Source organism: Miscanthus floridulus, chromosome 15 (genome assembly GCF_019320115.1).
Source record: "Miscanthus floridulus cultivar M001 chromosome 15, ASM1932011v1, whole genome shotgun sequence".
NCBI classification, from domain to species: domain Eukaryota; kingdom Viridiplantae; phylum Streptophyta; class Magnoliopsida; order Poales; family Poaceae; genus Miscanthus; species Miscanthus floridulus.
Window position 1 is genome coordinate 39,144,426 of NC_089594.1, and position 13,271 is coordinate 39,157,696.

Sequence of the window (13,271 nt, forward strand, 5' to 3'; positions counted from 1 at the left end):
TCACCAGTCCATGCCCTGGTCGACCTCGGGAGGCTCCGCGTTGATTTCCATGGCCTCGAGCTCGGCCGCTGGGGCCTCGGTGATAGAGGGGGCCTTAGGCCATGCGGTGGGCTCGACTAGTGGGCCTTCTTCTGCCACTGAGGTGTAGTCGATGGAAGGCTTGTGGAGGTCTCTGGCGAAGATGTTCGGGGGGACGGGGGCTTGTGCCGATGCCATCTTTGCCAGTTCGTCCGCGGCCTCGTTGAATTTTTGCGCAATGTGGTTGAGTTCGAGACCGTCGAACTTGTCTTCTAGGTGACATACAAACTTGTAGTATGCCTCCATTTTGGGGTCATGGCAGTTCGACTCATTCATCACTTGATCGACGATGAGCTGTGAATCGCCCCGCATGTCGAGATGCCGTACTCCAAGTTCGATGGTGATCTGCAAGCCGTTGACGACGGCTTCGTACTCGGCTGCATTGTTGGAGGTGGCGAAGTGGAGTCGGATCATGTAGCACATGTGCACTCTGAGGGGTGAGACGAAGAGCAGACCCGCGTCTGCCCTGGTTTTCATCAGGGGCCCATCAAAGTACATGGTCCAGCATTCTGCCTGGATTTGAGCAGGTGGCGGTTGGGTGTCGGTCCACTCCGCCACAAAATCGGCCAAGGCCTGGGATTTAATTGCCTTCTGAGGCGCAAAAGACAGGGTTTCCCCCATGAGTTCCACAGCCCACTTGGATATTCTACCCGAGGCCTCCTGGTTTTGGATTATCTCTCCCAGAGGGAAAGATGACACCACGGTCATCGAGTGGGACTCGAAGTAGTGACGCAGCTTGCGTCGAGCCAAGACTATGGCATAGATCAGCTTCTAGATGTGGGGGTAGCGTGTCTTAGTCTCGGAGAGCACCTCATTGATGAAGTAAATAGGTCATTGGACGGGTAGAGCATGCCCCTTTTCCTGCCTCTCGACCACTACGGCCACGCTGACCACTTGGGTCGTTGCGGCAACATAGAGTAAGAGGGCCTCACCCTTAGTTGGTGGCACTAGGATGGGAGGATTGGTGAGCAGTGCCTTGAGCTTGGTGAGGGATTCTTTGGCCTCAGGGGTCCAAGAAAAGCGTTTGGATTTTCTCAAGAGGTGGTACAGGGGCAAGCCTTTTTCGCCGAGGCGTGAGATGAAGCGGCTCAAGGCCGCAAGGCATCCCATAACCCTCTGCACTCCCTTGAGGTCTTGAATTGGTCCCATGTTGGTCATGGCTGAGACCTTCTCTGGGTTGGCCTTGATGCCGCGCTCCAAGACTACGAATCCCAAGAGCATGCCTCGGGGGACCCCGAAGACACACTTCTTGGGGTTGAGCTTGATGCCCTTTTCTCTAAGGCATTTGAAGGCTATCTCCATGTCATCGATGAGATCACTGGCCTTTCTGGACTTGACCACGATGTCGTCCACGTAGGCCTCGACAGTTTGCCCGATGTGCTCGCCAAAGACCTAGGTCATGCATTGCTAGTATGTGGCCCTTGCATTTCTGAGGCCAAATGGCATAGTCACATAGGAGTACATGCCGAATGGGGTGATGAAAGAAGTCGCGAGCTGGTTGGATTCTTTGATCTTGATTTGATGATAACTGAAATACGCATCAAGGAAAGATAGGGTTTCGCATCCAGCAGTGGAGTAAATGATTTGGTTGATTTGAGGTAATGGGAATGGAACTTTTGGACATGCTTTATTCAAACTGGTGTAGTCTACACACATCCTCCACTTCCCATTTTTCTTCTTCACTAACACAGGATTAGCTAACCACTCTAGATGGGACACTTCCTTGATGAATCCGGCTACCAAAAGCTTTGGCACCTCCTCACCGATGGCCCTGCGCTTTTCCTTGTTGAATCGTCGCAGGCGCTACTTCACTGGTCTAGAGCCAACCCAGATGTCCAAGGCATGCTCGGCAACCTCCCTCGGTATGCCTAGCATGTCTGAGGGACTCCATGCAAATATGTCAGCATTCGTGCGGAGAAAGTCAATGAGCACGACTTCCTATTTGCTGTCGAGGGTGGCGCTGATCCTCAGTGCACGACCGTTGGAGGAGGTGGGGTCGACCTAGATGAGTTTGATGGCCTCTGTGGGCTCAAAAGTCTCGGCACGATGCTTGGAGTCAGGCGCCTCACTGCCAAGTTGATCGAGGTTGACGATGAGGGTCACGGCCTCCACGAGAGCCTCGGCGTACTCGATGCATTCGACATTGCAGTCATATGCATGCTTGTACATGGACTCGATAGTGATGACGCCGTTGGGGCCTGACATCTTGAGCTTGAGGTAGGTGTAGTTAGGGATCACCATGAACTTGGCATAGCATAGCCGCCCTAGGATGGCATGATAGGTCCCCTTGAACCCAACCACCTCGAAGGTGAGGACCTCCTTGCGGTAGTTGGAGGGAGTGCCGAAGCAGACGGGCAAGTCGATGCGCCCAAGGGGCCATGTGCGTTTCCCTAGCACGATGCCGTGGAAGGGTGTGGTATCGCCTTAGAGCCATGACTGGTCAAGCCCCAAGAGTTCTAGGGTGTTGGCATAGAGGATGTTGAGACCGCTGCCTCCGTCCATCAACACCTTGGTGAGCCGGGTGTTGCCGATGATCGGGTCGACGACGAGTGGGTACTGCCCGAGGTTTGGGACGTAATTGGGGTGGTCATCCCAATCAAAGGTGATCGCCTCTTGAGACCAGTCGAGGTACCGGGGAGTGGCCACCTTAACCAAGAAGACCTCCCGGTGCTCCTTCTTTCGCTGACGCGCAGTGAGGCACGTTGAAGGCCCACCAAAGATCATGAATGCGTTGTACACCTCGAGGAACCTGTCATCCTTGTCGTTGTCCCTATCGCTGGCGTCCCTCTTCTTAGCATCATCGTTGGGGAGCCTAAGCTTGGCATAGTAATGTCGGAGCATGGTGCACTCTTCGAGGGTGTGCTTCACCGGGCCCTGGTGGTAAGGGCAGGGCCTCTTAACCATGTCGTCAAAGAGCCCGGGGCCTCTGGCGGGGCCTCAGGGATTCTTGCAATCTGTAGCTACAACGAGACCAGCCTCGAGGACCTCCTGCTTCCCCTGGCGACCCTTTTCCTTTTTCTTGGGGAGGTGGGGGGCCGAGGCCCCGGGGGCCTCATCCCTCTGCTTCCCTTTGGCATCGTTGCCGGGGAAGATGGCCCCAATAGCCTCTTCGCCTGAGGCAAAGTTGGAGGCAATGTCGAGGAGCACGGCCGCCGAGGTCGGCATGTTCCGGCCTAGCTCTCGGACTAGGTCTCGGCAGGAGGTGCCGGAGAGGAATGCTTGGACAATTTCCAAGTTGCCAACGCTGGGCAACTCGGTGCATTGCTTAGAGAAGCATCGGATGAAGTCTCAGAGAGACTTGTCTGGCCTCTGGCGACAACTCTTGAGGTCCCAGGAGTTCCCAGGGCGCACGTATGTGCCCTAGAAATTCCTGACGAAGACCTTTACCAAGTCGCATGGTTGTGGATCTGCAAGGGAGGGAGGTGTTTGAGCCAGGCTCGCGCTGAGTCTGACAAGAACAAAGGGAGGTTGCAGATGATGAGTAGGTCATTGTCCGTGCCACCTAGCTGACAAGCCAAGCGGTAATCGGCCAGCCACAGTTCGGGGTTGGTCTTACCGCTGTACTTTGCGAGGTTGGCTGGTTGCCAAAACTAAGCTAGGAAGTGAGCGCCGCGGATGGCCTTGCTGAAGACTCGAGGGCCAGGTGGCCTAGGAGAAGGACTGTGGTCCTCCCCGCTATCGTAGCGACCGCCATGGTGTGGGTGGTAGCCTCGGGTAGGCCCATCGTTGTCATGGCACTATCGCCTGCTGACCACATCATGGTCGCCTTGCGCCTCACATCGATCGCCGAGGCGGTCGTGCACCGAGGGGGCCTTGTTGGCTGTTAGTGCCCAAGCAGGCTTAGGACGAACCAAGGCCTCTCTATCCTACCGAGGTGGTGCCGTGGGTAGTTCTAAGGCACCTCCGCGCCATCGAGAGGCGGAACTTTCGGCCTGCTGTACCACAGCGGTCTCGAGGAGGTCTCGGAGCTCGCTGTGAACCCGTTGCCCCTCCGAGGTAGAGGGCTCGGGTATTGTCCAGAGTAGCATCGCCGCTGCCATGATGTTCTGGCTGGCGTGATTGAAGATAGGGGGTTGTTCGCCCCCTACATCGTTGTTGATGCAGTGGTTGACGTCGTGAGCCCTCTGTTGGGCTGCTCCACCATCACCGCGACCCCACTGCTCTTGCTCGAGAGTGTCTCGGAGCTGCTGCAGAAGGAGTTGGTCTTGTTTGACCTTGGCCTGAAGCTCACAGAGCTGCTCTAGGTCTAGGCGTCGAAGTTCCTTGGGGGTAGGGTTCCCGTTCTATGCTGCCAAAGGCTCGATGCATGGAGGTGTGGGGTCGCCTACCCCCTCACGGGGTGGGAAGTGACTGCCTGTCCCTTCGTCCTCATCGCCCATGCTTGGCATCCCGAACTCGATGTGGAAGCACTCATGAGTGGGATCGTAAGTGCCTTTGTCGTCGGAGTCGGAGTAGCCAAAGCAATAGTCGCTCGTGGCCATGAAGTGGCGCATGGCTTCAGGGTCACGAAGCCTAGAGAAGTCCGCTCTAGCCCACGTCTTGTCCTCCTTCATGTAGTCAATGTGGGTGCGGGTCGAGGTTGTGGCGATGAGGTCGAGGGCAAAATATTGGTGGTGTCCTAAGGGCTCCGTGTGAGCGAAAGCATAGGCAAAAGCATAGGCGGTAGCATTGCTCAACCCGAAGGGGTACGGGGATGGTGCCATCACCGGGCTCCGCTCCATCGGATTCAACTCCTTAGGAGGTGGCGGGGTAGAGCTTGATGATGGGGCATCGCTGTGCGCCACCGACATCTTTCCCTTGCCCAGGCTTAAGCTGGACAGGTCCCCAACCAGGGACTCTATACCAATAGCCGGGTATGGGATACTGGTGGAGCGCGGAGCATCGCCCTGAGCTCGTGCGGTGTCGGGGTGGTCCCGCCCATGTCGTGCCTGACGAGCACGATGAGAGCGGCGGCCTGGGCGCCGCCTGTGCCTAGGCTGCTGGTGCGTGATGTCATTGTCGGTCGGTGGGGCTCTGGGTGTGAGGAGTACCATATCATACTCATGTCCTAGAGACATGAACTCTAGGCTCCCAAACCAGATCACCATGCCAAGACGCAGTGGTCGCACGGGGTCTGCCATCCAGAACTTGTTGGGATGACTAAGCTGACATGCAGTATGGCCCCTACCTGGCGCGCCAACTGTCGAAGTTTTGGACCAGTGGGTCCTCAACTGGCTAGTGAAAATGTACTATGTGCCCCTAATCCCAGATGGTGATGCAAAGAGAAACAAGGTTTATACTAGTTCAGGCAATAAGTGCCCTTCGTCTAGTCTGAGAGAGCGATCTTGTATTCCTTGCACCGAGGTGCTTGTAGTAGGGGTTTACAAGCTGGGCGAGAGAGGGAGCTAGTCCCAGGTCTCTGCATAGTGGCATGAGTTGCTTGAGATGTTGATCTCTTGCAATGAGGAAGAGTGTGTGTTACAGAGCATTGCGCATTGCTTGCGTGTGTGTGTGTTTGTGAGCCTCCTTGAGTCTCCACGTGCGTCTGTCCTAGAAGCAGCCCTAGTCACTCCCTTTTATAGTCGAAGGGAGGCACAAGGGTGGTACATTGATTTGCTACATGGTGTTTTGTGAGTAGAGGCGGCATGTCTGAGCCCTGTAGCTTGTAACTGTGGTGGCATGGTCGATGGAGCGGTCTTGTCCTCGGTGCACTAGAGCGACATGCCGGTCACGCTCGATCCTATGCGGCGTGGGAGGTCCTGTGATGGCTTGGTGCAGGGCATGGCGCATACTATGGATGACGTGCCAGTCGCTGTATGTTGACAACGTAGAGAGCCAAGGCCTAGTCAGTGCAGAGGCTAAACTATTGTGGGGGGCTCGGTGGGCGCGAGTCCCGAGGCTACCGAGACCCCGAAGCAGATAGCCGAGGCTCAGAGGGAGCAATTGGTCTTTGTATGTCGATTTTGAGGCTACAGGGACCTGGACATGACTCTCCATGCCACGCTGTCCTTGGAGCAGGGGTTAGGCAGCACAGTGCAGCACAGGTGTCAGTTGTGGGCATAGTTTCAAGCACAGCGGCCGGTAACCCCTGCCCCGTCCTGTCCCAGATAGCATGGCGTCGATGTGACTCACGTCTCGTTGGCCACTCCACTGTATCAAGCCATCATTCGGCTATTGTCGTGGGAGTGGTTGAACACGTCAGTTGGACGTGATGTTCTGTCAGAGAAGTCGGTCAAGGCAGAGGCGACGGGGTTGTTGCCGAGCCGGCCTTGAGCGAGGCGGAGAATCGGTGCCTCGTCTGAGGCCTTGCGGTTTAGGGCCTCGAGCGAGGCAGAGAATCAGTTCCTTGTCCAAGGCCTTGCGGTTTGGGGCCTCGAGCAAGGTAGAGAATCGGTTCCAAGTCCGAGGCCTTGCACAGGGCCTTGGGCGAGTCAGAGAATCGGTACCTCATCTGAGGCCTTATGGTTTGGGGCCTCGAGCGAGGTAGAGAATCAGTTCCTCATCTGAGGCCTTATGCGGGGCCTCGGGCGAGTTAGAGAATAGGTACCTCGTCCGAGGCCTTGTGGTTTTGTTTTGGGCCAAGCTCGCTTTGGGTGAGCCCAGATATTGTTCGAGGTGGGCCGAGCCGCCTAGCTGAGCCATAGATAAGGTGGGGGTTTGCCGGTGGTTGTCTCTAAGTTTTGATTTTTATAAGGTCTAAGCGATTTTTTTGGCTCTTGCTTAGGGGACCCCCTTTTATGGTACCCGACAACCGGATCGATGCAGCCGTACAAACAGAGGTCTAAGCCATGACGGTACTTACAATAAGCAGTGGAGGTCAACCGGATCGATGTAGCCATATTTGCTGAAGAACTCACCGACATCTACTCTACTCCTACTCCTAAGGGGTGGCTAGAGCCAAAAAAGTAAATGACTTGTATATTAGATTGATTGTTGTCTTTTACAATAGCCGGGGTTTGGTATATATACCCGGAGTCTAAACATGAATCCTATTCGAGCACGATTCGTTACAATTTTTTGGCATAAAAGAAAACATTCCTAATTTAAGATAACTTGGACCCTAATCTTTTCCCTTTTGTAGAGTCCATCATGTTTCGTCCTGGCACCGATCATAGCCTTTGTCATTATCTGCAAGTGCTGCCTAAAGAAAGCCAATTCTGGTGCTGCATTCGAATCAACTAATTCCGATCTACATGCAATTGCTTCCTTGATGACATGATCTTAGTAGCTTTTAAGTCTCTACGAGACTCCTTCCAAATTTTGGTGTAAACATTAACCAAAACTCACATTTACTAAACTTTGCATACAACTTATGCTCTCTTAGTCTCAACAATACCACTCTCTAGTGGTCTTCATGTTCTTCTTCCATCTTAGAATAAATCAAGATATCATTGATGAACACCACCACACACTTGTCAAGTTTGGGCATGAACACTGAGTTCATCAAGTACATGAAGTAGGCAGGAGCATTGGTCAATCCAAAGGACATGACTAAATACTCATAAAGGCCATACCTAGTGAAAAAAGCCATCTTAGTTATGTCTTCTGGCCTAATCTTGATTTGGTGATAACCTGACCTCAAATCAATCTTAGAGAACACTTTTGCTTTTGCCAATTGATCAAACAAAATATCAATGCGAGGCAAATGATATTTGTTCTTGATAGTAACAATATTGAGTGGTCAATAGTCCACACACATCCACAAAGACTTGTCCTTCTTTTCCACAATTATAGCTGGACAACCCCATGGTGACGAACTAGGGTGAATGAGACCCTTTTCTAAAAGTTCTTGTAATTGATCTTCAGTTCTGCTAACTCATTGGGTGGCATTCTATATGGTCTTTGGGAAATAGGTGCGGTACCCGGTAACAATTCTATCTTGAACTCTATCTCTCTGTCCTATGGTAACCCCAGCAATTTATTAGGAAAGACATCCAGAAATTCACATACTACCGGAATATCAGCAAGGGCCACAGGCTAGATAGCATTGGCCACATTATGGAGATCAAACTCCCTAGGAAGAGGTACTAGAAAAGCCTCATTATTCTTGGGATCTCTCAACATAACAGTTCTAATCGAGGTATCGATAAGAATACCATGGTTCTTCATCCAATTCATACCCAAGATCACATCAATACCCAATCCTAGTAATATCACTAAGTTTGCAGTATACTCCCATTCACTTATTTGGATATATACATCTCTAACTATCTGATTGGTAGAAATGTTACTCCCCGCAGCACTTATACAATAACCACCCTTGTCTACTACAATTATTTTCTAATCATACTTGGATGCAAATGTTGGACTCATGAATGAATGTGAAGCTCTAGAATCAAATAAAATGACTGCAGGATGATGATTCACAAGAAACATACCAGCCGTGACAACCTCACCAGAGGGAATCTCTTCCATGGTGGTATAATGCACATGTCCCTGACATTCATTTGAATTGCCCTGCTTTAGATTGTTGTTCGTCTTGGGATAAGGGAAATTTCTTGACCAATGGCCAGTTGAAAGGTCCTAATGGCTAGGGGGTGAATAGCCTATTAAAAATTTCTACAACAACACTTAACAAACCGGTTAGACAATTATGAGGCGAAGCAAGTGTTGCGCTAGCCTACTAAAAAGCAAGCCACCTACCACAATTCTAGTTTCTATAGTTACTTTTCACACAATGGCTATGTCACTACACTAAGTTAGTGTGCTCTCAAAGACTAACTAAAGAGTCACACTAACCAAACTAACAAGCTCTCACAACTAGCTACACTAAAGAGCTTGATAACTAGTTTGCGGTAATGTAAAGAAAGTGAGCAAGATGGTTATACCGCCGAGTCGAGGAGTGAACCAATCAATCACAAGAATGAATACCAACGAGGACTAATCACCTCAGAATCAAATGATGACACAATGATTTTTTACAGAGGTTCACTTGCTTGCTGGCAAGCTAGTCCTCGTTATGGCGATTCACTCACTTGGAGGTTCACGTGCTAATTGGCATCACATGCCAAACCCTCAATAGGGTGCCGCACAACCAACACAAGATGAGGATCACACAAGCCATGAGCAATTCACTAGAGTACCTTTTGGCTCTCGTCGGGGAAAGGTCAAGAACCCCTCATAATCACCACGATTGGAGCCAAAGACAATCACCAATCTCCGCTCAACAATCCTCGCTGCTCCAAGCCGTCTAGGTGGCGGCAACCACCAAGAGTAACAAGCGAATCCCATAGAGAAACACAAACACCAAGTGCCTCTAGATGCAAACACTCAAGCAATACACTGGATTCACTCCCAATCTCACAAAGATGATGAATTAATGATGGAGATGAGTGGGAGGGCTTTGGCTAAGCTCACGAGGTTGCTATCTCAATGCAAATGGCCAAGAGAGTGAGCTTGAGCCGGCCATGGGGCTTAATTAGAGAGCCCCCACGAATAGAGCCATTGGGCTCCTCACTACACTGAACACGGGGCGACCGGATGCTCTGGTCAGATTGACCGAATGCTGGACCCCAGCGTCTAATCGTGCGATGCACGCCACGTGTCCCCTCTCTTCAAATACTGAGCGCTAGATCCCAATGGTCAAGTGATGACCGGACACGCTGCTGTGAAGTGACCAAATGCTGGACCTCAGCGTCCAGTCGTTTCCAGTAAGCATCTAGAAATGAGAAATCATGACCAGACACGTTCGGTCATGCTCGACCGGACTCACCCAGCGTCCGATCGCTTGGCGTCTCCTCTGTGCACTGCCACATCAGCAGGACCAGACACATCCCTCTAGCGTCCGGTCACTAAGTGACCTAGCGTCCGATCAGAGACCGACGCCAGCGTCTTTGCTGCTTCTACTGACCGGACGCGCCGGTCCTTTTGAGACCAGCATCCAGTCACTTACAGTGATCTCTGTCTTTTCTGTATAGGGCGCTGGTGGCACCATCGGACTGTCCGCACTCCAATGTGCCAACCACCAAGTGTATCACCTTGTGCACATGTGTTAGCGTATTTTTGTAAACATTTTCAAGGGTGTTAGCACTCTACTAGATCCTAAATGCATATGCAATGAGTTAGAGCATCTAGTGGCACTTTGATAACCACATTTTGATATGAGTTTCACCCCTCTTAATAGTATGGATATCGATCCTAAATGTGATCACACTCACTAAGTGTCTCGATCACCGGAACAAAATAGCTCCTACCATTTATACCTTTGCCTTGAGCCTTTTGTTTTTCTCTTTCTTCTTTTCAAGTCCAAGCACTTGATCATCACCATGGCATCACCATCATCATGTCATGATCTTCATTTGCTTCACCACTTGGAATGTGCTATCTATCTCATGATCACTTGATAAAATAGGTTAGCACTTAGGGTTTCATCAATTCACCAAAACCAAACTAGAGCTTTCACCAGTCTTGTTGTAGTTTCAGCATGGCATACTGCTAGGTGGAACGTTGGAGCTGCCATGTCTAGTGCTACCCTTTGGTAGGGCAAAAGAGTAGGCCTTGCGATACACTTTCTGGTTCTGACTGGTCTGTGCCTTCTTCTGAGGTGGTCTATACTTTGGAGCAGGAGGGAGAAACTATGGTCTCACAGTGGTAGGAGCTTTTGACTAAGATACACCTGCTTCATAAGCTCTCTTACGACTCTTGGATGCGGAATAGATGTTGTTATGATTCTCTTGGGTTAATGCATCACTAACAAACTCATTGAAAGTGGCACATTTGTTGTTAGCCAGTGTCTTCATCAACTTTAGGCTAAGTCCCCTCTTGAAACTGGCAATCTTCTTTGCATCAGTATCCACAAACTCTATGGCATACCTTGATAGGTTGTTAAAGGCATGCAGATACTCAGTTAGACTCTTAGTACCTTGCATCAGCCTCATGAATTCTGTATGCTTCATACTTATCAGACCTAGGGGAATATAATGTCCCTAAATGCAGCCTTGAATTGATTCTAGGTGATTTGAGCATCTTCAGGCAAAGTGGATCAATGATGACTCCACCATATGCTCGTAGGTCCTTGCAGCTGGTGCGATGCATATTCTATTTTTAGGTGCTCGGTGAGCCTTAAAAGACGGAACTTCTATTCAATCATATTCAGCCACTCATCTGACTGTAATGGTTCTATTGCTTCCTTAAAAATAGGAGGCTTGGTGTCGAGGAAGTCCTAGAAAGTGTTGACTGGTTAGGTTTAGGTCCTTGATGCTAGTCTCTTCCTCGTCCTTGGCCAATATTCTACATGAGACCGCGCAGCACTTCTCCCATGGAACATTGAGTCTCCATGAGTTGAGCCATCATTTCTGCTAGTGTAGGATGCGGTAGTGGTGGAAGATCCTCATTGCCATTGCCACAGCCATCACTACCACCCGCATCATCACCACTAGCTCCCCTACGAGTGCACGTCATCTACAAAGTTGCAACAACAAGTGATTATTGGATGATGTCAAGAGATTGCAGAAGAATTGTGTAATCATGCCATACTATAATTACTGGAGAGAATCATAAATTCATACAATAACATAGAGGCACAATAATTAATTTCCACAACATAACATCACCAAATGATCACTTATCGTGCTCGCAATGCATTCCATACATGCCAAATTTTTATGTCAAAAATAATTGGAAGTCCATTAAACAGTACAATCACTTCAAGTAGTATATACATAGTTCCAATAACATCACAAGGGTACATCATGAAATTGAGACCTACATTACAAGTTCCTTACATAATGATCAAGAATAAAGAGCTAAGAGATCAAGCTCGCTACAACTATAGCTAAGCTACTCCTCAGAGTGGTTGCTATCGATATCGGACACACCATCACCGTGGTCATCCTCCCAAGGCGCCACCTCTTCATCTTTGGGCTCCTCCTCGGCATCCATCTCCATGCCATCATCCTTAGCAGTCAACACATTGGGGCCTTCTTACACCGCTGGAGCTAGAGGAATAATTGGGTTGATTATGTTGTTGAGGCGATGAACATCAATCGAAAACTCCTCGATCTGGCGAATGAGTTCTTGCTCTCTGCGGTCAAACTTTGTGGACTGCCTAGCAGCCTAGAATATAGTCCTGATCCTAGATGCCTCTCTTGTTTCAGTAAGACAAATGACATCATCCCTTTCAGCATGGACGCCCTATAATTCAGCTCTAGCTACATCTCTTTCTACAACAGCATGGCCAAACTGCCTTAGGTGAGCTTCTAAGGCTATCATGAAGTTATCTATCTCATGCTAGGCTGCTCTAACTTCATTTCGGTGCCTACGAACATGTCCATGCATCCTGCGCTGTGCGGCCTATGCTCTTTGGAGCTCTGGCATACAGTTGATGTAGCTATCTTGACGTGAATAAAGCATCTTCATGACTGCATACATGGCACTCATAGCCATGTTACTACTTCTAGCTCTTTCATCCTTGTCTCTGACTAAAGCATTACCACCTTGCTGGACCCAAGCGGTCTATGATGCATTGATAGGCCCATTTATAAGCTCATCGCCAAATTCCTAGCAAATCTCACTGAGAACCTCAAAAGTGGCCACTTGGGCACCTTCCCAAGGGGTCTGTCCATCTAACTCTACACTCCATCCTTGCCACTGAGGATTGTCCTCATGAGCTACGACAGTGACTCGCACATCATACCACCTCTGTCCTTCAGTTACCACTTCGCTCCAAAGTAGTGAGGCGGTTCAGCATACCCGACAGAGTTCAACACCCGCCACAGTAAGGTGGGAGTCCCAAACAATGCTAGAAAGGTGTCGCTAGCAATAGGGGCTCCTAGGGCTGTCATCTATAACAAAAGGTTACAATTAAGTGAGACAACATGATGATAGATATGAGTTACTTAACAATAAGATCATTTAAGGGGGAAACAATGCAATCACATGAATGAATGGTGTATCATGATGTATGCTTGTCCCGTACATCCTCACAAACTTAGAAAAAAATAATTCCTAGCGACATACGTGGTGGCATACATACGTTCTCTCGATATAATCATACCTAAATGAGCTACATGTTTCGTTGTTAGTGTACCTGCAGAAAATTCATTTTAGCCCAACCCAATAGTAATAAGTACAGAAATGTAAATCTAGGCTCTAGGTTGCAACTAAATACTTCCATATATGTATACCCATACATATACTTCCATATCAAAGCTACTCGATGACAATTTATTACCCACAATTAAATACACACCATATACACATGCAAGCATGCATAT

At 49.7% G+C, this 13,271-nt stretch overlaps 1 protein-coding gene across 1 annotated transcript; it reads right to left on the reverse strand.

The window, feature by feature from the left end:
• On the reverse strand, nt 1–786 carry LOC136507383 (uncharacterized). The gene has a single exon (XM_066502126.1). It carries the CDS (start codon nt 784–786, stop codon nt 1–3), a length of 786 nt encoding a protein of 261 aa, XP_066358223.1.
• Between the last annotated feature and the right edge of the window lie 12,485 nt (nt 787–13,271).